Below are 26,433 nucleotides of genomic sequence, written 5' to 3' on the forward strand. Positions count from 1 at the left end.
AATTGCTGACATTACTACCACATTCAAGGGAAAGATCCAAAGTATAGACACAAGTACTTATCAATCTGAAGTACACAATACAGCAGCCCAAGTAAATACCACAATAATTATTATACATGCATAATGTTGAATACATCAGTTTGGCACAAACTAATATTCAGCAGTAATGTCTTTCTGCAAAGCTTGGTACTCAGCACACCTGCTATCATCAATCCAGTCTGAAGAACCATTCAAAATAATTGTGTATGCTATACACATGTGCAAGGTTGCCTGAATCGTGCATTTTTTGTGTGCATGGTCCAAGGCAGCAAATTATAAAATTAAAACTGCCAGTTAGAACTGTGCCTCTTATTAGGGTAAAGAAAATTCTGACTGCTGCATTTGTTGTGACCCACACCACAGAATGCCTGCCAATTGTTTGATGACATTTTATTATCTATCTTCATTACATCATCTGTACAGAAGAGCATATAGGGAGAATCTGCAATCTACATGCAATGCAATTCTTACAATAGCACATTTCGTAACATTATACAATTATCGCATCTCTCCAACAAACACTGTCAAAGTGCAGCAGTAATTACTCTGTCCAATCAGAAGTGGCAAGTCATGTCAATCTAACGGGATTCTATACAATAGCAATTAATGTTTAAATATCTTGGTAAAGCGAGTAACATTTGTAATTGATGTAAAAATTGCCAACTGTACAAAATTTTGGTATGAATTATCAAATTGAATACCTTAAATAGGAGGATCCATCAATGGGCTATTCCAGTTCAAATCCATATACCCCCTATGGAAGGCATGACCTTAATCTCTCACACATGGGGAGTAGATTTCAGGAGTCACCAATTTAGGTAACTCCATTTGAAATTCACACTCCCTGTGTGGAAGGTTAATATCATGTCTTCCATAGGGGGTGTATGGATTTCAACTGGAATAGCCCAATTTATTATCATTATAAAGGCACAAATAACAAGCAATATGGAAGGTCATTAAACTGACTGCAACACATTTAATTTTTATGTTTAACACCTGGCATTGTGATTATTTTAAATAGTTTTTCCTTCACTTCTATCACCGAACAAAATAGCCAAAATAAAAACGGCGATAATCACTTTTCTGCAAATAATTACTTTGTCCTCTTATCACTGGACAGGCATAAAATAATACTGTTGTCTTTTCATGTATTTTGTGAAACATTGAAAAAATACAAGCATAATTAAGTAATGTCAATATTTTGATACAAACAGTATTTCATGACACAACAAATGAGCACAAGACCAAAAATTGAATTCAAAGACACTTAGAAAATATAAAATATTATCCCTCTCATCCACTTTCTAATTATATTAGCAAATATAAATAAAGTAAAACTGTTGTGTACCTATCACAACCAGGTTACCATCTTATATCAAAAATTGAATCAATTAAAATACCTAATTATTTCATCACTAAAATATTTAACTTGAAGGGAAAAATGAACAGGCATCTAATATCTAAAATCACCATCCATTAAAAATCTTCAAATGATGGATTTGTTAATAAACATCTCGTAACTGCTTACCTCATATTAGCCTAATAATAAATCTAATGACCTTAAAGAAACTTCACAAATTAGCAGCCATAAAACACCAAAAACTGTAACAAAGAAGATTGAAACCAGCAGCTATACATAGTGCAACCAGTTTGTCCATGTATGTAAATATGGACATAGAAAGCAGTGCATCTTATGATAATCCCCGCAAAAAAGTAAAATAAACCCAAGTTTAAATATTTTTTGTCTTTTTTTCCCCCGCCGTTATTATCAATATATCCTAGCCGGATATTTACTTACATCATGCAATATGATTATTCTTAATTTTTATATAAAATCATGACTATTTACACACTATTTACAGTTGCATTGTGGGAGAGACCTACGCATGGTGGGTTGGATATGATCAGCATGGCATTGTGGGAAGGCCGCAAGTAAAATGCAACCAAACCACACATGCTATAATAATAATAATATTTTTTAAAGAAAAAAAACCTGCCAAGACCACCATGACCTTTAATTTGGTAAATCCATGGAGTCTGTTTAGCCCTAAAATGAAAACCTAATTTAGAATAGGTTACGTCAACAAAATACCATCTATACCGTTTCTTTGACATCTTCTTCGAAAAAAGTTTTCCTCCCACAATGCGATACAAGCATATGCTATCTTTACTCTATTCCACAACTCTCCTATCTCCAGCAAATAATATCATACAGAATAACTTGTTAGTTCCAAGTTCTTACCTCTCCAAAACCACTTTTGTAACACTTGCTTGAACTGGACACATTACAGTTTATTATTACATAATTTATTATGTGCATATGTAAGGTCTTGGTGTGGGTTTGAAATAATAAATTTGAGAACCAAAACAGCAAGTGTTTAGCCCACTAAGAGGACCCAATAGATGGGTTAATATAAATGGGATGAAATGCTGTAAACATAGCACCCAATCACTCCATTTGTCAGTAATCTGTTGATATACACTTCCTTCAAAGTCTTGCACTCTGTTGGAAATGCACATCCCATCATAAATGATAACATGACCTGTATTCTATCATGGAGCATGAAACAAATGGGGCTTGCAAAAATTCCACCTGTTTGTCAACAGTATTTGACCATTTCTCATCGTGTTTCTCACGTTTATGAGAAATTAAGTTAGTAAAAGGAATACAAGTTCTACCTTGTTGAACCAAGGCTTATTTTAGACCGGGATTTGATGCGGTATCACCTTTTTGAAAACTTGCTATGTCACCACTTTCAAAAATGCAAGTCTCTGCCAAACCATCTCTGGACATTTGCCCTAAACCATCCATGTCCAACCCAATTTACTGTCAACACCTGGCACACCATCGTATCCTCTATATCTTACATTTACAACAAACTCAATAATTTCTTTTCACAGAGCACAAGTTTCTTGCTGTGTTCGTTAAGCGACTTGTCACCACAAAACTAAAGATGTTGATGAAAAAAAAAAAAAGTAATTGGTTGATTGCAAATGATTCAGTTTGATGTTTACCAAATACAATCAATCCGAATAATTTAATTGGGGACTCAAGTCACAGTGTTTAGTATACATCTCTATCCCCCACATACAGGTACTTATATACTCAATTAACAACTGATTCGTCATCCCAACCCATTGCGCACATGGCAGAATCAAAATTAAAAATCTTGCTATATCCTTTAACTTGAAATTCTCAACCATTTGGTGCTTCACCATGCAATGCAATGTTCCGATTGCCCAAATTATTAATCAAAAAAGCAATGCATGGAGTCAATTCTTAAAAGTTGAATCTCAACATCAAGAATAGATGAGGCAAATAACCATCAAAATTTCATACAAGCCTCCATTTTACATACAAACCTGCGTTTGAGTCAAGAAGCGTATCTTGTAACACATCTCGCCCAAAATCAGAAAATACAACATATATCATCAAACAAGCGTAAAATACAGGCAATTGTTAGGTGCTCGAGATCCTCATCTACAGTGAAACACCATAATGGATAACAATTTATCACTTTGTAGGATTATCAACTCTCCTGAGCAATCACTACGTCTACTTCTTCTCTTCCTGTCCTCCAACAGCACCAAGAAGCTCCTCATCTTTCCCTCCGGAAGTTGCTGCTGAAGCAGTAGCTCCACCAGTGGCTCCCTCTGGTTCCTTATCCTTGTGAGAGGATTTTGACTCCTTACTTTTCTTGGCACCTTTACCACTTGTGTGTCTGTCTCGCTTATGTCCACCAGAGGCTCCCTTGGATTTTGTTTTCGTTTCTTCTTCAATTGATGGCTATTGGAAAGAAAAAATTATCATACATTGTTAACCAACTTTACAATGAAGTCGAAACGGTGCTTACATTTCTATGGAAAATGGTTGTGCACCAAATGAAGAATCCCCCTCCATATTTACCCAATTTTGGCTCCCCATAATTAGTGACTAATTGTAATACAGAATTGCAAATTCTTGCACCAATCCCATTTTTACAGGGCTAAAATCACAGCCTCATGAGTAAACATTGGGAGTCAGGACAACTTCAGAATATTGGTTGCTACTCTCAACCATAGACCTATCCCTGATATATTCATCTTAACCCAAACCCTAAACTTAACCCTAAAACCCGGTTTACTTGGGGTGGCTCCAGTTGGTCTAATATCATGACTACAAGTCCAACTTTGAACAATGTGGATGCCACCAAAGTAAACTTAGTAAAGCAAGAAATCCCATATCCTTCCCTGGAAATCGAAAGGGTGTGACAGGAATTTGGAGTCTGTGGCAGCAATTTTCTATTCTTCTTTGGTAGACAACGAAATGGGTCTAATGTATGTATTTTGTTTCACTTGGAAACCTCTACAGGATTTTGTGAAACACAGGAGAGAATATCTTTGAAGAACCAAAATTAAAATATTTTACAGCTTGCATAAAATTCAAATTTTTACACTTAATTCACTCCCATATTAGTTTCTCTTTACATGAAAGCAATTTGTAGCTTCTTGGTTGAATCCCAAGGCATGTATTTTACAAGTCAGCTTTCTTACCAGGACACGGAAATCCTCCAGTGTTTTGAAATTTTTTAGCACCTCTTTGAGTTTAGGGTTGACAGTCAGTTCCCTCTTGCGTGAATACTTGAGGTAGGCCCAAAACTTCTCCAGACCATATAACTGGCCTATAAAATAAAACACAAGACATATTGCTAAGTACATAATTATTAAACTGACATTAGCAGGTTAGCATGCAAAAAAAATGGGCTTACAGTTACACACAGCCATAAACTCACAAGATTCAGCACTTACAGGATTCCCTGCGCTTCATTGTGTGGCCAGTAAACTTTCTGCCGACATATCTAGTTGGGCCAGTAACCTTTTGGGCATCCAAATAAGTAACCTTCCCCGAGTCAGTAAAGTAAACTCAAAAACTTTTTTTTGCAGGAATCTGTTATGCTAGTTTGATTCCTTGCATCATTTCCTTTCTGCAAATGTATAGTTTTGCATACTTCTCATCATTACATTTAGAGATACAATAAAAAACAATATATTAATTACTGACTCGAGAAATTTAAGTTATACAGACTATAATTAGGAAATTCAGTGCACATTTGCAACTACTAGTACTAACAACCAAAAACTCGTTTTAGACCCATAAGAGAAAACCATTCCTAATATTTCTAAGGATACACACCATTAGTAATATATTGGTAATGAATATATGAAACAAGTGGGTCAACCTTGATTTTGTAATATGCAAGTACTGTCCGAGATTACTCAAAGCTGCTGAAAATGTTTACAAGAAATTATAATGCAATTCATTCCAGTTTGCAAAAGTCAGTATTTAAATAAAATCAAAGTCATGGAGAATAAATAAAAATCTTCCTTTCACACTTACCCATTTCATAATCCCTCATTGTTTCCTCCTGAAAGTCCCTGAATATGTCCATGCGGAATTTCTTCTCCAGTCCATAGCTGAAGTAACGGAAGAGGCACTCCGCGCCGTATCTGTACCCATTGATGCTGTCCTCCAATGCCAGCTTCTTGAATTCCTCATACATCTTACGGTTGTAATTGGTCCGCAAGAAGAAAGACCAGAAACGGAAGAGTGTGTTCATCTCTTGGGATTTGCCTACACCAAGCTTCTTGCGCTCTGAAATAAACAACAAAAGTATTCATCCCATTACAGGTTTTGATGACATTACAGGTTTTGTGTATATATATTATGTTACCTGCCACAACAAAATGAGTATTAAGTCCAAAGTTAATATTTCGAGACATCCAGGCTGACTGAGTTGATGGCTTCAGTCAGTGTGCAGCAATCGTGCTCACAGCGCTGACCTCGCATTTTCTAAACCGCGATCGTAGGATGTCAACCCTGTGAAATATGTCATAGGAAAGGTCTGCCCTATGTCCAATATCTTTCGAGGCTATTTCCGGGTTGATATGCAGAGCTGCGACAAAATGGCGAGGTAAGTTGAAATGTCCAGATTCTTACGAGTATTTTAAGTCCAAATTTGATGAGTTTCGGTGATCGTAAAGTGATGAAATATTGATTGGAAGTTTCGGGTGGGTTTGAAGAATTGTGTGACATGAGTAGTTTGTAACTATCCGTTTGACCGGGTCAAGAAATTGACGTTAATTTCGGTGTGTTTTTGTTGTAGTTGAGAGATGAAGCTTTTGTTTGATACCAAAATCATTGGGGACCGACAAGTTCCAATAATAAAAATCCGCCGACGAAAATTACCATTTTTCCGGGCCATTTTATATAATTCAATCGGCACTTGTGTACGATTTAACATGGTATTCCCAGATTATATGACGTGTTTTATATTATTATAAATTTAATTCAGCTCTGGTCTGGACAGTAATGACAGCTCAGGTCAGCTCAGGAAACTGGTTAAAATTTTGAATTCATCAACTTTTATTTATGGAATCCGAATCTCAAACTATCATGAAGAAGTGTTTATACTGAAATCATGAAGAACTATAGCATATAATGGATGGATAAATGCATTCATCGTCTCCAACATTGCAACAACAATGACAACAAACGTAGACATGCTAGATCTCTCTTACAATTCATGAATATTGATTGCGGTATCGGTCTCTGAATCTGATGTATAAATGTCGATCTCGGTCTCGGACCTCAAAAATCGGTGGTCCCAAGTGTTTTTTAAGTTTGAAACCTGTAGAGACGTCGATACGATTTTGTTGGACATTGCATATTTTTAACTCACAATAATATATATGCACCAAACTTAATGTGTACTGTACTGCCAACTATCATGATAACAGTGGCAGCAAGGGATTTTTTTTTCTGAGGGGGGGTAAAGTGATTTTTTGGGGGGTCAAATAAAAAAAATTGCCATAAAATTGGAAATTTTGTAAAATCCTCTTGAAAAAGTCTTCTAAGAATGATGAATCCGATTTTGTTTTTTTTTTTTATGGGGCTCTAGTTATAATACCTGATATCTTCATTTTTTATTACAGGTGCTCGCCAGATTAGGGGGCTCTGCAAGTTGTTATCGTTGGGGACTCGCTCACCAAATACTTAGATTATGGACTTTGATATTTACAAAGACGCAGTTGACTGGTCGTACGTGTCACTCCATTCCATATATGTACAAGCAAGGAGAAATGGTTCAAGCAGATGGCTATTGAATATGATGTCGAAATAGGAATAGGAATTTAGCCAGATATTATTTCTTCATGTCGGATCAAACGCATTAAATTCGAATTTGTTTCTCGAACTGTCGAGAATTTACAGAGTTGTGTTCCACAATTAAGACAATATACAAGTACCCTGATACTCTTAAAGCTTCTCATTAACAATGTCATCCACAGACATGCAGTTCTACTGTTCTGACTTGGACAATGGTGAAACACTTTGAAAGCCAGACTGTTCCGAACATGATCTGCTTCATCTGAACAGAGATGAGGGGAACTATAATTTACAGAACAAGTTGCTGATGAAACCCCTCGGTTTATGTGTCCTCCTTTGACAAGGCAGAAATGTGCAACAAAAAAAGCCAGAAAAAGATGGTGTTATTTGCAGCTAATAATTATTTAATCATTATTATTTATAATAATAATTAGGCCTAAAAATTGTTTGATTGGCGTAGCCCAACCTACCCTAAAAGTAGGCCCTGCCCTATTTTTTTATGTTACGCCAATCAAACAATTTTAGGCCTCATGCCCTTTTTTTTTTTCTATTTAATAAAAAAGAAAAATATAACAAACTTGGAATTTTCATGTGTATAATTTTTGTTGTATGATTCATTCATCCGTATTGACTAGTAGTATACGAATAGAATTACTGAATCCCACAAAAAATATTATTCCCACAAAAAAAATATATATATTCTCACAGAAAAATAACTTAAACCAGAAAAAATATTCTGGGATTAATGGGTTTTTTTTCTGGAAAAATATTTTTCCTGGATAAATACTTTTTCGGAGCAAAATGTTTTTTCCAGGATAAATATTTTTTGGGGGATAAATATTTTTTCTGGGAAAAATATTTTGTTCTGGGAAAACTTTTTTTGTAAGAAAACCAATTTTTTCAGGGAGTAACATTTTTTCTGGGAAAAATATTGGCCCTCGGGCGTCGAAAAAAGAAAACCGTTCTACGAAAAAAGTCCTGTACAAATGAATGCCGACCCAAATTTCGGAAATTTCAGGAATTTTGTTTTTGTATTTTCTCAAATTGCAATTTATTTACAGATTTTAGTCATTTTTTGGGTCATTAAAAAAACCCGAAAAAAAAACAAACCCCAAAACGACCGACCCTACTTGAAAGGTCCGTCTGCCCGTAGAACAGGGTTTCTTTTTTCGTTGCCTCATGTTAATTTTGGCCCAAAGTATATAATGGATTTTCTGTTTTTGTTTGTGTTTTTTTTTTATTTTTTTGCTGATGGGGGGATAAAAAAAAAATGAACGCAGCCCTCTTGCCCTCCCCCGCCATAGGCTGCTCCCTTTTGACCTTTCAAAAATGTATCTGGAAAAAATATTTTCCTGGATAAATACTTTTTGAGCAAAGTGTTTTTCTGTGATAAATATTTTTTTGGAATAAATATTTTTGAGAAAATATTTTGTACTGGGAAAAGTTTTTTTTTCTGGGAAAAATATTTTTCTGGGATTAATATTTTTTCTGGGACAAATATTGACCCTCATAGTAATTTTGGCCCAATGTAATGGATTTTCTGTTGTTTTTTTTGGCTGACGGGGGAAGGGGAGGGGGATAAAATAAATTTGACCTTACCTCCCCACCATAGGCTACCCTTTTGACCTTTCAAAATTGCCCCTTCTAACCCCAGCCCCCCCAGCTCTTAGTATTGTCACACATGTTATTATAAGTTTTAAAAAATTATTTATTTTATTCATCCCTTTTAAAGGATTTTTATTATTTTACGTACACGTGATTATAACCAGCCAATCACTGCGCGTGATTTAGCCCAGTCAAGGTCATGATTTCTGATCAAAACAAACGCGATGATCGGCGGTCTGACAGTCCGGTCTCAAAATGAAAAGTACAAATTATATCTATCCGTTTGACCAGGTAAAATATCTTCATGATATCGGAGTTGAATTTTTCAATGCAAAAGATTACAAATTATGTATTTTGTCAAGTGATATCAAGGACCGCATTCTGAAAATCAGATATTTGCGTTAAATTTCGTGAGAAAATATCCAAAACCATACTAAATTTTTTACCAAAAAACATTGCTTGTATTTCCAACAATGCAATATATTTTGCATGAATCTATGCATATGGATAGATAATATCATCCCTATCCTGGCATATAATGAGCAAATTTCCATCGATTTATGATTCTAAACATTAAAAAGCGAAGTTTTCCTGGGCCAACTTTTCAGGGTCAAACTCTGCTTCGTAACAGCGTGAGTACTTCCGGGTCAATGGTGTGGGTTAGAAAAGCAACGTAATTGCGTGTGCCTGCATACTGACTGGCTTTGTTTGCCGCGCACCTGTTCAAGCCAGAATACGTCTGTATGTCCTTTGTGAATGGGGTCACAATGGGCCATTCACGAAGGAAACAAAGACCACCAACACAGCAGCCAGAGCTTTTCAAAACTACCAACTTGAGACTTAACGCTCATTTCGTGGTGGCAGGGTCACATATGCGAGTCTTATATAATCTTTGATCCAAAACTGCAAGCTTCATTTGATTTTCATGGACTCAGATGACAGTCAGTGTTGTCAAAAAATTCTGAAATGGCAAAAAAAATCTTGAAAATGTAATTTGCCTATACATTTGTACAGGATCATCAGAGTAAAATTTCTTTAAATCAGGATATTTCCTGAAGACTGGCAACACTGTGGACTCAAGGTAACTGCAAGAAGCCAAGGAGATGTTACTTAAATTTAGTTTGGTTTTTGTGCCAATAATTCAACCACTACAATTCTACTGTGTAGTATGATTCAAGCCTATATATATGGCTATCTTTGGGATTTGTGTCATTCATCCCTTCAGACACACTGGAACTTTTGCTATTATTTCTGACAAAAACAATCATAGGTGTTTTTTCCAACTTCAGAAAATGTCATGCACACCTTGCATGTTTTAAAAACACTACTTTAGCACAGTATACAAGATTTTTCCCCTTTAGAATTGAGAGGAACTTCTTCTTCCGTTTTAGTGCCTCCCTCATATGTATGAGTATTATCGCACTGCGTACAGACAACAAGCTGTACTTATTTATACTCTGGAACCTAGAGTAGATGAGTGTATTTTTGAAGTACAGTCAACAGTACCGGGATGATCCCCTGCTCTTTATGAATAGCCTGTGACGTTCTTTAAAGTGCAAAATACATTAATGAGAGAAAATATGCATGTACACGGGACCGACAGCTTAAAGTGCCCTTCGAAGCACTAAGCAAGTAGAGTGAAGTGCCTTGCTCAAGGACACAAAGAGCCAGCCGAGCTCGGGCGGACCTGGGATTCGAACCCTTGACCCTTGGATTCACAGTCCAACGCCTTAACCGTTAGGCCACGCTCCCCCAGGATATAAAACCTCGCACCAGTTGGATACCTTTCTTTTTGAGATGATACTCATAAAAAAAAAAAGATCTTGTTGGTGGTGTACCTGATTGTACTATGTAGCCAATTCATAATATAACTTCTTACCTTTGAGGCATTTCTGGTGGTATTTGGCATATGCATGCTGGGTGAAGTTGTTATCCTTCAACAATTCATGTGATGGATGCTCAAACTTGGGAAACTGTTGCGGTGTGGTACTCATTGGGGTGCCTTCTGATGGAGAGCTGAAATACAAATATTGACATGCAAAACTGCTTATGTTTGAGCTCTTTTAAGGTTATTAATTATTTTAAACTGTTGTGATTTGGTAGCTCACAGCATCTTATGAATGGTAGTGAGCTTTGGCAAAAACTGCATTGCTCAATTCATAGCGAGCGTGTAGAAGAATTAAAATATCACATATATACTTTTATAGGTGCTGCGGTAATATATTGATCTAGGTAATGAAAATCGATTTTTAAGTTGCTTCGACCAACAATACCTCGTCTACCCTTAAGATACATCTTTTGAGTCTGTAATTCTGCAGCTGTTGCCATTTCTTTGTTGCTTCTGTTTCAGTTAAGAAGTTAGCATGCATTTTGTGAAATAAGACATTAAAACATGGTTAGGCCTATATAAATTATGAGAAGTGACTCGAATTGGGTTTACATATTCCAATCTATTTGCAGTTTGAATATGAACAAAGGAATAGACAAAACCTCTATTCCATTTCTACTGTGTTTCAGAATTTAATCATCTTTTAATTCTTGTAACTTTTGTTTATATGGATGCACCACCAAGACGGTGGGTGCCGCTGTTATAAAAGCGTTTTCCAAATAAATAAATAAATTCCCTTTCTACTTTTTTAGGGTTAGGGATAAATTTTGGGATCAGTGTTCAACACAGAATCCCGAGGGTATTCTGAAAATAGTACCGAGTACCAAATTCCAATTTTCTAGTAGAAATCACAAAATGTGGCTTTTAATTGCTACTATTAAACTTTCACCCGGCATTTACCTTGCTGATGTCGTCCTTGATCTGACTCCATGATCTCTTGAATCCAAAATCCAACCAACGTGGCTTTCAACTGGTGGATTATCACTGTGCTTAGTCTTGCGCTTACGTGGAGTCTGAAATATAATGTGAATACCACACAAATTAATTTTTAGACATGTTCTTCTATGGCTTAAAGCCATATTATAACATTTGCTGAGGAGAACGCCCTCAAAAAATTTTTAAATTCGGGTTTTTACACGATTGTAATGTACTTTAGTAAACAAAGATTCTCTGCAAAAATCAAGACTTTAGGTGCTGTAGTTTTGTCAAAATCCGAGATTTTGAATAAACCACCGGAACCGTAGTTTTATTATTACGATAGAAATTTTAGTTGAACGCGTATGCGATGTCAGCACACCCCTACGTACACGGCGTGCGGGACACACACACACGCCAGAGAATCGTACCATATTACAACCGCCGGAATAACATGCATTGGCGCTAGTAGTAGATTCCAATTTTCTTTGCTTTACCTCACTTGTTCGGCTCAAAATTAAAAGGGGACATATCTGACAGTAAATGCTAACATTTTATTGAAAATGAATACTAATCTATTTTTAAAAGAAATGTTATAATATGGCTTTAACTTATATGCATTAAGTGATGTACATAGAAAAAATGTTAACAATAGTCTGTGTCATCTCACGTTGAGAGTAATGCCATGTTGGATTTCGCAGTGGCAGATTCCATTTGTGCGTGCCAACCTAATCCCGCGGGACTTATACACACACGTAGAAGGGCAAAATGTCTGTACGCTGGCGATGCAACCACATTAATGCACCAATTACAATCTGTGAAATCCAACATGGTGTTAATTACTCTCAACTTGAGGGGACACATTATACAAAACAATTTCATGATAAGCACACATGTTGATACTCCAACCAGCAAAACCAGGTTTAGCTCCTTCATGACAGGAAAGAATCTGTGGTATTCTGTGCATCCTTCTTCTGGTGAGGTATACGTGGTGTACAATGTCCCACAGACCATTTCATATCCAGATCGGAAAAGATCAGAAAACTGCGCTATTTATTCAGTACGCTAGAGGGTCAAATTGTGGTACCCTTTTGCACAAAAATACAGCTTATTAAGCCAATGTGAACATGGGGTCATCGGTTTAAATATTTTTCTAGCATATTGAGCCAACACCTCAGCTACTTGGTTTTTCACAATAAGATACTAATGGAAAGAAATGATAAAATGTTTGTCATTTTTCGTCAGTTAGTACCTCTCTCATTCATAATTGACCGTTCGAAAGTTCATCGAACTTTGAACATTGGAACTTCGTATTGTACATGATGCTGAAGAGGTACTTTTATGGGTGCGCGCAATTATTTCATGCTTCGGGTTTATCGGAATGACTCAGTTTGAAAAGGTCTACAGCTTACCTTATTATCAATAGGTTTAGCTTCCTTCATGACAGGGAAGAACCTGGGGGTATTCTGTGCATCCTTCTTCTGATGAGGCGTACGTGGTGTACGATGTCTCACAGCTTCTCGCAACTGAGGTCCATCTGGAACAGCAGTGGGTAGTGACCGGGCCATCTGGGCATCAGTTTTCATCACTGATTGGGGAATTGCTACAGATTTCAAATGATACACATTTAGAGTTAGTACGATTGCAAACTTGAAGAAATACTCATATAATTTAATACTGTTGGCATAATTTATGTATTTGCTCAAGTTTATAAAAGGTAATACACAGATTATATACAAATATTGATCATTTTCATGTTGGATGAAATCAAAATAATCGTTGACTTATAAGCCATATTTTCAAGTCAATTTTTTAACATTTAACATTTTTTTTACATCAAATCACACATTTTGGTATGTATCTTTAAGATCTGGAAACAATTGAGCATACATAGCATTAATCTTCCTAAATCAGTCAATTTTAGCAACCTGCTCAAACATACCTTTTGGTATAGCATCCTTAGATTCCGGTGCAGTTTCCATAGGCACATCAGCTGGTTCAGGTGTAGTTGCCTCGGATACTTCTTCCTCCTCGTCAAGCGGAGGTGGTCCTGGTGGAACTTCCTGCAGAGGCTTCCGTTCAACCTTGTCTTGTTTCATCTTGAGAGAAGCCAGAGAAGAGAACTCCTCCGAGCTGATGGTGTGTAGTTTCTTGAAGTTGGTCTGCAAATTATAGAATTGACCCGTTCTGATCAAATCAGACTTGAAGTCGGACAGGGTAATAGATGAGAAATGCAGGTTATAAAATTAAGCATGCAAGCAAATGAAATGTTAGCATATATACAGCACTTTGAAATAACAAATGAAATCAAAATGTTATGGCTGATAAAAATGTATAAAATTTAATACTTGAGGTCAACAAAGATGATTTAAAAAAACAACACTGAAAACCAAAAACAAGAATAAAGTGCAAACAGTGCAAAAAGCAACATTGCAGCAACAGCTCTTTTGATGCCACAAGTCAAAATTCATGGAACACATGATGTTTTTAAAAACTTATGACATTTTTGCAATCAGAAATTGGAATTGCAGAAATGTGTTCTTAACAAGATAAATACAACCATATACAACTCTGAATACAAATTCACATCTGATCAGTATTAGAAAGAAGTTTGTTTGCTATAAAATATCAAAAAAGTAGGTCAGTCTGTTTTGAGGCATTTTTTTTCTCCCACCCAGATTATGTGGGTGAAACACAGCGGCAAACATTTTTTTAGAGGCACTGGATGAGATAGGATTATGCAATATAGCTTTGTACCATATGGTGTTAAGGTTGATCTATTGATATAATGGATATGTTTCATGCAAGTGTCTTTTCTCTTTTTAAATTGCAATATTCTGCAGGACAAATGCAAGGACCTGAAAAGTATAGCTGGTTTGCAAAATAAAAAATATATTTCTTTTTTTCAGATATGGGCAAAAATGTCAGACTTGCACGTTTTATAACTCAAAGGCAAACAAATTTTGTTTCTGCCTTAGGCCAAATAATGGAACAAACAAGACAAATAATAACATCTCATAATATATTATGTGACACTGTGAAAGGGCTACAATGGACCAGGCTCTCAATGGGATAGAGATCTGGATTAAATTGACTCAGTAATAATATTCCAAAATATATAGCACAGTATAATTAGGTTTTTTTTAATTAGACAAGTATGTTTATGCAAGGAAATAGTGATAACAAATGAACTATTTTATACAACAGTAACTTCCATTATGGAAATTGTGTCATCTTTTCTACACATTTAAGTTTTCTTTTTTAAATATTTTTTGTATTATTTGTTTCAGGTTATTTTCTGCTGTAATAAGGCTTGAGATTATTTTAATATGATCTGAAAGTTTTAAATGAAACTAATATTGAAGTATTGGGAAACAAAAAAAACCAAAACATGTTATATAGGGGGATGGACTTGAAAGTACGGTTGGTCAGTCAGAATTTTTTTTCCTGATGTATTTTTTTTTTTCAGGAAAAGGCTTAATGACCATAAAAAAAGTTAACAAAAGCTTTAAAAACCTGAAAATGTTTTGCAAACATATTCTTTTTTCAAAAATCTATTTCTTTTTTTTGTTGTCAAAATCAATCCACTACAGCCAAAAAAAATGCCACTTTTTACTTGCATCAACCTAAAACGTAAAATCTGAGTTGGTAGGGCCGGTAGAACAGGATTCTTTGGTCACCTGATCTCACAAATTATGGTTCTGGGTAAATATGGATGGACATGAGATTTACATGACTGTTATGTATGGTGGATATGTAAAATATAATTTATGATTTAGGCATGCAATACTGAACATGAAAATAAAATTAATTGACAATAACAATAATAACAAGGGTATCAGGTTCATGTATTCTAATACTCTGAATGTAAACAAAAACCTCACAAACACCCACTGTCATGACACAATTTTTGGGTAATGGCACAAGACACAATTGAACATCAAATCACCAATACAACAGGTGAAAGGTTAGTATGCAAAACCAAAATTGATGTGTAATCCTAATAATATTAAAGCAAATTTAGGCCTGGAATTGAGTAACATCCATACTCAATTAATTTTTAGCCAGACTTCTCCATGTAACATGACCAGGGTCCAACGATTTGTCTTTTCTCCACACAATTTCATTTTCTCCAAGAAATTCATTTTTTTCAGCGCAATTCACTAGGAAATGTGAACAAAAATGGTCTTTTGTTTGTCTGTATTGAAATATCAGCCAAGGGTCACAGTAATGTAACGATACACCTGAGTGTAACCATTTGTTAATTTGTCTCGTACCAGTGTTTCTTACTTTCGCGTATTGGGGGTACTACTCTAATTCTGTGTGATGTACGCTAAAAATAGGTGAAAATAGTGATTCCCTGCCCAAATCACTAGAAATATGATTTGAAAGTGTTTTCTTGTACTTTGAAGCATGAAATGGTCAAATGGTGGTCGCTTATCAAAATGGCCACCAAAATGGTCAAAAATTGCACCAATATAATGCTATACCCTTCATGACATGGTATATAATTTCATATTTTGGCAAGTTTTTTACTTGCTGTGTTTGATATGTGTATTTTATGTATTAAAGTTCTGCGTAATCTCCACACAATTTTTTCCGCTCATTTCTGCGCAATATGCTATCTTTTTGGCGCAATTAGCTATTTTTTCCCACGCAATTGGCTATTTTCCCCCGCGAATATCATTCGTCCCTGACCCAATTTTCTGGTACCAGTAATAATCTTCTTCCATCAATTTTATCCAACATGTAACACACCAAACACAAACATAAATCATCTCTACATTCATTGTAATTCAATGATGGGTTTTGGAGATCAACTAGTATTATGTTTGGCTACTCATGTTTCAAGTCTATAATCAACAAGAGGATCTCCAACACGCTCACCTGTGTACACTCATTGAATGACCTATGAAAAACCTGGTACAAAAACTCATCTCGGTAACTTTAGGTCAAATTTATAGCACTGACTGTTGAGTGGAGGTTATTTGACTTAGCCACTTCAAAAGAGAATATTTTGACTTATTGTGCAAACCATATGGACGAAATGGAACATGGAAAAAAAAAAAAAAAAGTTTTGCTCTCGAACACATAATTTCAGACCAAACAATCAATAAGCCAAGCATTACACACAACTGTGTCTTTGCATACCAATATCAAAATGGCGCAATGAAGAAAAGGAAAATTATGCGAAGTCTGTTTAATTAATGTTTTGCCGAGTTCCTTTTACAAATTAAGCAAATAAACTGCTAACCATCCAGCGCATATTATTTTGCACAATGTCCTATGCCCACACTTGACGCCATGCACATGTACGTGAGGTCTAACGCTTAAAAAGGACCTTGCAAAACATACATTTGTAAAGGATATATTAACAAGAGTTCATTGCTCACCTCATTGTAATAATTGCCGTCTTCATCTCCCCACAAATCCATCTCATAATAGTAGAGTCCATCGTTGATAGCCTTGGCCAGATCAGAAGTCATCTTGGATCTTGACACATGGTAGCCGGTTCTGTCTCCTCCCGGATGTTTTCTATAGCATGGTGGTGTTTGAGTAACGATGATGATCTTACTGATCTCATTGTCATCTAGTTCATATTCATCATCCTCATCGGACCTGCAAGATGGAAATTAATGTATTGATATTTAAAGATGCATTTAACTTCTCATCAGGGAGTCAGGTCACTATACTTTCACCTTGATTTAGGCAGTGATGTATATGTGTATTTTGCTGGTTGCAATATCGGAGCGTGCATGCTAACCTAATGACCTGAAGTGTGTACAAGGGCCGTTTGTTGACACGCTTGCGGCATGACTGCGATAAAGCACTACAAACTCATTGTGAAACAAAGTGTAACATAGTCCTTATTGAAAAATCACAGTTCTCAAGGTATTTGGTGAAGTGTTACATTACACAATGGCAAACCTCCTATAAAGATCAGAGATTGCACAAAACATCTTTGATGCTAAATGTAATGTTTTTCTGTTGCATACATATTTTCCCCCCTAATTAGTCACGGTCAAGACAAAGTAGGGTCTACTGATATGCAATGTGTCTGTCAATTAATCTTCAAACCATTTTTACCCAACAAACATGCAGTTGCTAAAACTTGCACAACTTTTCAAAAATACTGGACCTGGCCATTCTCTTATGACGTGATGGAGGAAACACTCTTATCGTTTATTTCTAAATAACTTGCCAAAGGGGAATTACAAAGCTCTTAATGTTACACTATCCCCTTAAATCTGTTAGCAACATCATTGAAGGGAACAGCACTTCAGGATATTATTTCTCACCATTCAGAGAATGTGTTCTTTCTGCCAGTGATGCTAGTCAGCTCCTCATCAAACTGAAAATCAAGCTCCTCTACGACACCATCATCTTCTCTCTCAGGTGATGTACCTCTCTGAAAAAAAAAACAACAATATGTGACGTGTCATGTCAAAAGGAGACACTTTTGGGCAGGTTATCAATTTCGAGGTTTTTAAATATCTTAAATATACAGATATTTTGCTCCACAACGCCCTTTTTCCCAATGAAATCGGACATTCAAAAGCGAAGATATTGAGTTCGTAAGTTATGGTATTATAAAATTCAAAATTGAGATATCGGCCTTTAAAGATATTATTGATCATGGTGAGAATAGGAATTACCTTGAAAAATGCCTCCAAAAATACAAGATGCCAGTTATATTCCGGTCTGAAACTATCAGACAATATTTCTAACATTAATAATATCACAAATTCGCAACAAACCCAAATTGTGAAAAAATCACCTGCGGGCAGATTTTTGGCTATTTCTCCATTTATGATCCTGCCCAAAAGTGTCTCCTTTTGACATGACACGTCACATATGTCAATGACCTCACTGATATATGGACAAAGCTGCCTATAAACAAATCCATTTTCACACATTCCTACACCTCAATGGCAGCTATAGCTGGGTCCCCCCCCCTTAGGTCTATTCCACCTAAAATGTGAAATGATGTGGCCTTGGCAGGGATATTAAACTGCATTCCATCACTCGTGTTACATGTAGACAAAAGAATGATGAAAGTTTACAACACAATACAATTCAGCATAGATTTTAAGTGGATTTAATCCACCCCATTGGGCAGTAACAACACCAGTTTGGCATGAGACGGGACCCAGTAATGGCCGACTGAATTATGACCATCACTTGGCTTGTTGGATTCGTCTATAAATACTACATATTTCAACTAAACTACTCTACTCCTGATCAATTTTATTCCTAAATCTTGTCAGTCCAACATCTCTTGGATATCATCAATTCTGCATTTATATTTCAATAAATAATGCAGATGAAACATGTGTATAACATGCACTTAACTGAGTTGTAGCTGAAGATTTTGAATGCCTCGTAGTGATTGTGAAACTTGTTATTTTTAGCACAACTTGACTGATAATAGATAGTGGTTATCAAATACACGGCTCATTAAATTTTAATCTAGAGTGTTAGCTGGTAATATTGAAATTTTCTGGTAGATGGCAAATGTTAGTTGCAGTTGCCCACTGCATCAACAACATTATTAGAACCTATTTTGCAATAGGGTATTACAATATGAAATAGGGTATATTCTATTACAATTCCAGCTTTGCCTGCATCAATATGACATTTCCCCACTTCAATAGCCTAATATTGGTTGCATTTGTATTTATACTGGTACCCTGCAATCCTATTTTCCATTATCAATCTTTTCCTAAGACACAGTTTTGAGCTATTAAGCCTGATGAAAACTACTAAAAATAGAATCCAAATATGCTTTCCTTTTTCACATGCACATTTTGTAATTCCCTGCTTATGAATACAACATATGTTGACAACACAAATCAACCTCTGACCGATTTGCATGCTATGGCTCATTACCCGTTACCATGGTAACTCGTAGGATGTCACTAAACAGATGAGCTCACCACCTGTTTCACATTTACAACTTTGTTGGGGATTAAAGAGCAAATGGTCACATTTTTTAAGTTGGGACCCTAAAAAGGGTGGATTTGTCACATTTTTTCGTTTATTTGCCATTCAAATGCTCATATTTCTCAAACAAGACATCACAATTGAGTATATTTAGTCTCAATTGGAAGATAATTTATTGCTATAATAATATCTGTAAGATAAAATTATAAAGAAAGTTTAGATTAATTACTATAACTCGTTAATTATAATTGGTCAGGGGTGGAGGAGGGTGAGGATGCGCGAGGGTGAGGATGCGCACTGTGTATTTCCAATGGGATAGGCAATATAAATGAATAACCGTGTGTATATTAGTTCATTAACTTATTTTATTTGGATAGTAGCATTATTGTAATAACCCAACCTAAATAAATGTTAATTTAATTCCCAATTAATTAATATCACTAATTAATTAGAGCCTCACTATATTACAAATACCACCCGAAAATGCAGATTATTACCCATTTTGAAATATAATTGGGGAAATAGCTCTGCAGTGGTTTAATGCAGCCAGGCTATTATTAATTAATGTTCCTTGATTTTTAAAACAATTGAAAGCTTTTATATTAATTGTTAACTTCTAGGAAGTGTTATCCACTATACAGTATATCCACACCATACATTGTTTTAGGAGCCATTTGCCATGCAACTGCATGTACGGTATCTAGAGTTAAAGACTTACAAATCATCACCCTATATGATTGTCAAATTGTTATGTTGATTTTCACAGATCAGCAATAAAACTATTAACAAGATGTCAGTACAATTATTGCCAGGCATAACATGTTGTGATCAATAAATAATATTGTGAATGTGGGTAATTACATAATCATCGGAATTTGTTTTCTTCATTTTTTGAACACCCTGTATAATCAAATCTGGCATTTTGAAATGAATTGTTCCTTTCTGACATGAAGGTATGTTCATGAATTTCTTTTAAGTATTTCATTTGAACAAATAGAACATACATTTTTGTCATATGCCTGTACTAAACAGAATTTATAGTTTTTAATGTAAAAATCAGACAAATTTTGATCACCCTGTAATTCCGTTATACAATTAATTAACCACTATAAATTATATATGTCTGGATGGGCATTACTTTTGGCTTCTCAAATATGGACTTCAATTTTTATTTTAATACACTATGTATAAACTAGAAAGCATACAACAAATTGCATTACATTGTAATATTTCTTTTGTTACACCCTGTATATTTCCTAGGTCACCCTGTATACTGGAAAAATCATTAGATATTTGCAATCCTCAATATCTCAGGTTTCCGACAATGTATACTTTTGCACACTTTGGATAATTATTTTTCGAGTTATTAGGCATAGAGCACTAATACATGTAATTTTTGTCAAATGTGTGTATGTGACACAATAGGGTCCCAACTTAAAAAATGTGACCAAATGTGTCAAATATATTATCCATTTGTTTGTCAGAGTTATGTATGTATCTGCTTTAACCCAAATGATAGTACCATCTCATATTAAATAGGACACAAATTGAGGATAGGAAATGCCTCAAATTGGCAAATGTTGAAGGAAATAGATTGTTGTATAGACCACTTGACCACAATCAACAAAGGCAAGGGACTGGTCTATCGATATGCTTGAACGAACTGCTACACTGTTCAAAGGCTTTCTTGTACTATATGAAATGTGGTGGGCGATTAAAAATGCATGTGCCCTGAGCAAACTACGATGCATACGCACACTGCAGGGCAAAGAACAATGGAAATTGCCACAATTCGTGCACATACTGCCGGGCAATGATGTCACATGTCAAGTGGTCTATAGATCCTAAAATGAATTTGACATATTTTAACATTAATTCTTGGTGCAACTTACGAATCTGGTACACCACTCCAATCATACATGTACACTTTCCGATTATTTTGAGAATGGTGTATACTCTTGAAAAAGCGTAGCGCGTGGGTGGTGCATCGTATTGTAATAATCTGTCTAATTCTTATCAGTCATGCTACATTCCTAGCAATTTCATTACATTTATTAATCTTCAATCGTCTCAAATGTGTATTTGCTAACTAGTTCACACTAAAAAGATCAAAATAATTATTATGTATTTATATGACATAACACTGTAACAGGTGCAAGAGCAAATACTTGTCAGGTGAACTGAACACCTATGATGGCAAATTCTACACAGAAAAGTGGATGCCAAATTGATTTGCTATTGATTCCTGATAAGCTTAAGGGGATTTCCCATTTGTTTCCCAGGTGAGAAGACCTTTCAGAATATCCCAGAATCCTTCGCAATTGATGCGCACATGTGAACATTGTGCATGTTTAACTGCCTAGTAATCAGCAGTAATGATGTGTACATTGGTGCAATGCATTTAGGGTTATAATCGCAAAGGCTTTCAAAATGATCTATTTCAAAAAGGAACATTGAATTCATTCATGTGATCACACTTTCATTCCAAAAATTAGTGGATTATAATATGTATTAATCACTAATTCGCACCACACCTACATCAAAGCTGCAGAATCAATTAAATGGTTGCCTATGTCTACCTGCACATGCAAAGTGTCAAAATGAACAAACCTAAAGCATTGCATCATCTTTTTAATAACCCACTTATTACTCATTGGCATGTGGTGCTCCCCCCTCCTGTATTTCTTTTAACATTTTATGTTATTTTGTTGCTTTTTGCCTCTTCTTTTCTGATCTTTTCGGTTTGCGGTCTGCAGTACAAGTTCTTGTGGGTCTTACCTAATCCACTAGCTAACAAATGAGAACCCTTAATTCACTCATCTACTTACCTTGCCAGTTTTATTTGAGGTAGGTGTCCTATGTCGTCTCTTCACCTCAGTCCAAATGCTGGGCTCTTTCTCTGGAAGACTTGTAGATATCCCGGGCGTCATCTGCACATCAATCTCGTCCCCCGATAATACCTGTGCAGCAACATCCCCTGATGTAGGAGGCTCTGTAGAAGAGGCAGGAGCACCAGTCACTTGAGATTTACTGTCTTGTGGGGTGGGTGACACTGGTGCTGATTCTGTAATGAATCATTTTGTAAGACTTGAAGTCAGTGGGAGCAGGGCCAATAATTCACCGGTTGAAGTCAGTGGGAGCAGGGCCAATAATTCTACGGTTACCAACCGGACTACAGGATTAGTGGCATGTACAATTGGATATTGCACACTGATCTGGACTTGTTAATTACCTTCCAGCATGCATGGAAAATATGTGGCATGTACAATTGGATATTGCACACTGATCTGGACTTGTTAATTACCTTCCAGCATGCATGGAAAATATGTGGCTTGTGTCATCAAATATTTAGGGAGCTAGTCCATGCAATCACGGTATCAGACTTTAAAAAATTGTTTACTCTTTTCATGATCTAATCAGGAAAAGAAAGAATAAATACAAATTCCAGAATTTGCTTTTCTTTTATGGCCCATTTGCTGGGTTCGGGAAGATTTACATCCCTGAAAAATTCATGCAAATGTGTATAAGTAACTAAAAACTAATATGAATTTATATAGAGTTATAAAATGTGGTAAAATAACGTACCAGTATCTCTGGGAAAATATGGGTATGGCTTTCCTGGTACAAACTCTGGACTGTCGTATGACAGATGAGAATGTGATGAAAATGACGAGACCGGTGGGGATGTTGGCGAGGTCACTGCTGGTGCTGCGATGACCCATGCCTTAGGGTCATCTTTTCGACGGATTTTGGTTTGGTCAGGGGATAGTTCCACCTCTACACTGTCTCCTAGTGACTGTTAAAAGAAAAAGTACATTGACAATATGAATATAAATGCTCTACAGCTAGGCATCAAGTAATAACATTTGTAAATAAATTTAAGAACATTCCAATACAATTTATAAATGTGTGAAAAATTGTACCATACAGCAATCAACCCTTCATCCATGACAAACATGAAAGAATATATATTTTATGCTGTATGTTATTTTCTGTTGCATATACATTTCCCCCCTAGTTAGTCATGATAAAGACAAAATAGGGTCTACTGATATGCATGTTATGAAATAAACATTCCAGTTCACACTTGTTTGGTCATCCAGACTCCTATACCTAAGTCAAAGAGTCTTGTGAACCATAAAGGCTAAAATTATGCCAACTACAGATAGTTTTTTTCCTAAGTGTCTGCTACAGATAATATTGAGTGACTTCAATCTCATATATCTCACTAAAGTTGTCTACATTCATCAACTGTCCAAGACCTATGTCGCCATGTGACATGCATCAACATGAAGGATCCAACTGGCCAAATACAAACATTAATTATTCATTAGAATCGGTCTGTGTCATCATAAAATAAAAACATTTTATGTCCCACAAATTGCATATTAAAATATCACCACAAACAGCAGAATGTGATCAAACATGATTGGAAAGTAAAAACATTAATTTTGTATACAATTTGTATAAAGAATCAGTGACAGTAAGTCAGCCAGCCAAAATGCATGTAACAACCCATCATGGATGTCCCGTATCAGTAACGTACAGCAAGGCATCAAGTAATAACATTTGTAAATAAATTTAAGACCATTCCAATACAATTTATAAATGTGTGAAAAATTGTACCATACAGCAATCAGCCTTTCATCCATGACCAAACATGAAAGAATATATATTTTATGCTGCATGTTATTTTCTGTTGCATATACATTTCCCCCCTAGTTAGTCATGATAAAGACAAAATAGGGTCTACTGATATGCATGTTATGAAATAAACATTCCAGTTCACACTTGTTTGGTCATCCATACTCCTATACCTGAGTCAAAGAGTCTTGTGAACCATAAAGGCTAAAATTATGCCAACTACAGATAGTTTTTTGTGTCTGCTACAGATAATATTGAGCGACCTCAATCTTCAGTTGCAATGTGACATGCATCAACCTGAAGGATCCAACTGGCCAAATTCATACATTCATTAGAACATTAGAATCTTTTTGTGTCATCATAAAAGAAAAATATTTTATGTCCCACAATTTGCTAATTAAAATAACACCACAAACAAGCAGCAAAAACATTTGTTTTGTAACATATGTATTTTTTGAAAACTGACATTGAAAGAATGTTTGTGTACAAACAAGATTGGAAAATAAAAACATTAATTATGCAATATTGAATTTGTATTAAGAATCAGTGACAGCCAAGTCAGCCAGCCAAAATGTATGTAACCCATCATGAATATCCTGTATCTGTAACATACATTAAGTGCATTGTATGGCAGCTAACATATTCTACCGACAATGGAATAAATGAAAAGCGCTTTGGTATATGTGCACATGTGAAAAGCGCTGTATAAATACCAACATTTAAAGTACAAAGCAATTATATCTTAATATGAAAACCCATTTTCAATAATGACAATTCTCAGAGAAGATATCATACATGTCCCACAATGCATTACTTCCATTTTAATTTCTCATACCGATTTGCTATCTAGTGCAACATGGGTCGATATTGACAAATAGTACCTCAATGAACAGAGCACATCCAGATTTTACAAAATATGTTATTTCTTGACTATAGACCCATGTTATGCCAGTCTATTATCAACATGAAAGCAAAGGGGACCTATATAACAAAGTAAATTGACTGTACTGAGGGTGAGGTGATACTCATGTTGCAAAGGATTCTGGGTAGGTCAGATATTTTCTCTGGAGAATTCTTTTCAGGCATTGTAATATACAATTTGACTCACAGCTATAATGATCCTGGGGTCAGAGGTCAGAGCTTGAACTCGATGGAATCCAGCAATGAGGCTAATGGGAAGATATCCATCAGCATCCATCTGCGGGAAAAACGCAAATAATGTCATCAAATAACACATCTATTTCATTTTTCAATATAAATTAAAATAATATTTCTTTTAATGCAACAAACCTGCAGTTTTATGGCAAAGTCAAATGTAGATATTACCAAATCTTATCTTGTAGACTTTATTTTATAGACTAACATATTTCAGTCAAGCGCCATTATATAATATTTTGCAGTAAACCTTTGACAAGCGCGTACTGCCGTGATGTTGCAAAGTCAGACTCGGAGCTACCAACGTGTACAGCGCAAAGTTCTTTCATTGATTTCCACTCGGCAACAGCAGATCGCCTCAGCAGCCAATCTGAGACAGTGTGCTTCAACGCAGTATATACGCTTAAAATACACTCTCGCGAAGTATGCTTACAATACACTCTCGTCAAAGCCTAAAGGTTGACTGCAAAATATTATAGGTCTCCTTTTGGTAGTTAAATCAAACTACAGCTAAAAAATATTCTTTCTTTTCCTCAATTAGTTTGATCTCGTTAAAAAAATGTTGTACAAAATTCTTGCTGTGGAAGAGTGCTGGTAAAAACCTGTGAGCACCTTAACAACATGCATGGCGTACCAACATTCACAGCATTGTTTGCTGATTCATCAACTACATGTAATCCCAACTCTAATTCTCTCCCTAGAACAGGCTAAGACGTTGATGATTTGGTCAAATGTCACATGACATATATATTTATACAAATATAGGCACCTCGATTGCATCTTTTTGACATTCCAGTAAAACTATATAGCCTTAAAACTCAACCCTAATCTGGATGCATTTTGAGTAGTAACCATTATCTTGAAGCCTTCTTTATTATATAGGAGTCTATAGTAATCCTCACCTTTCTTCTCAGGAACAAGTCTTTCACCAGATTCTCAACACTGAAGTAATACTCTCTGTAGGAAGAAACCACACAACACATTTTTCGATATTATTATAGACTTGATATCATTTCTTGCTTCTGGGGAAAGTCAAAATTTCCCCTAAACATGCATTTTTTACAGATTGTTTCCCTTTAGGCTTCTCTCCTGACATTGA

At 35.6% G+C, this 26,433-nt stretch overlaps 1 protein-coding gene across 3 annotated transcripts in view; it reads right to left on the minus strand.

The window, feature by feature from the left end:
• Positions 1–3,198: 3,198 nt before the first annotated feature.
• LOC140160916 (la-related protein 1B-like) overlaps positions 3,199–26,433 on the minus strand; it is a 62,871-nt gene continuing 39,636 nt past the window's right edge. The window contains exons 8-20 of one of the 3 annotated variants that reach the window (XM_072184261.1): positions 26,237–26,291; positions 25,288–25,377; positions 23,121–23,331; positions 22,364–22,527; positions 17,891–18,000; positions 16,985–17,210; positions 13,534–13,792; positions 13,004–13,194; positions 11,577–11,689; positions 10,668–10,804; positions 5,417–5,671; positions 4,573–4,700; positions 3,199–3,826 (exon numbers count right to left, since the gene is read on the minus strand). In XM_072184261.1, the coding sequence (XP_072040362.1) occupies positions 3,596–3,826; positions 4,573–4,700; positions 5,417–5,671; positions 10,668–10,804; positions 11,577–11,689; positions 13,004–13,194; positions 13,534–13,792; positions 16,985–17,210; positions 17,891–18,000; positions 22,364–22,527; positions 23,121–23,331; positions 25,288–25,377; positions 26,237–26,291 (2,170 nt within the window). In that variant the 3' untranslated portion in view covers positions 3,199–3,595. Of the gene's footprint in view, positions 3,827–4,572; positions 4,701–5,416; positions 5,672–10,667; positions 10,805–11,576; positions 11,690–13,003; positions 13,195–13,533; positions 13,793–16,984; positions 17,211–17,890; positions 18,001–22,363; positions 22,600–23,120; positions 23,332–25,287; positions 25,378–26,236; positions 26,292–26,433 lie in introns of all 3 variants that reach the window. The other 2 variants (XM_072184260.1, XM_072184259.1) reach the window with 2 other exon arrangements.

Source organism: Amphiura filiformis, chromosome 9 (genome assembly GCF_039555335.1).
Source record: "Amphiura filiformis chromosome 9, Afil_fr2py, whole genome shotgun sequence".
Lineage (NCBI taxonomy): Eukaryota > Metazoa > Echinodermata > Ophiuroidea > Amphilepidida > Amphiuridae > Amphiura > Amphiura filiformis.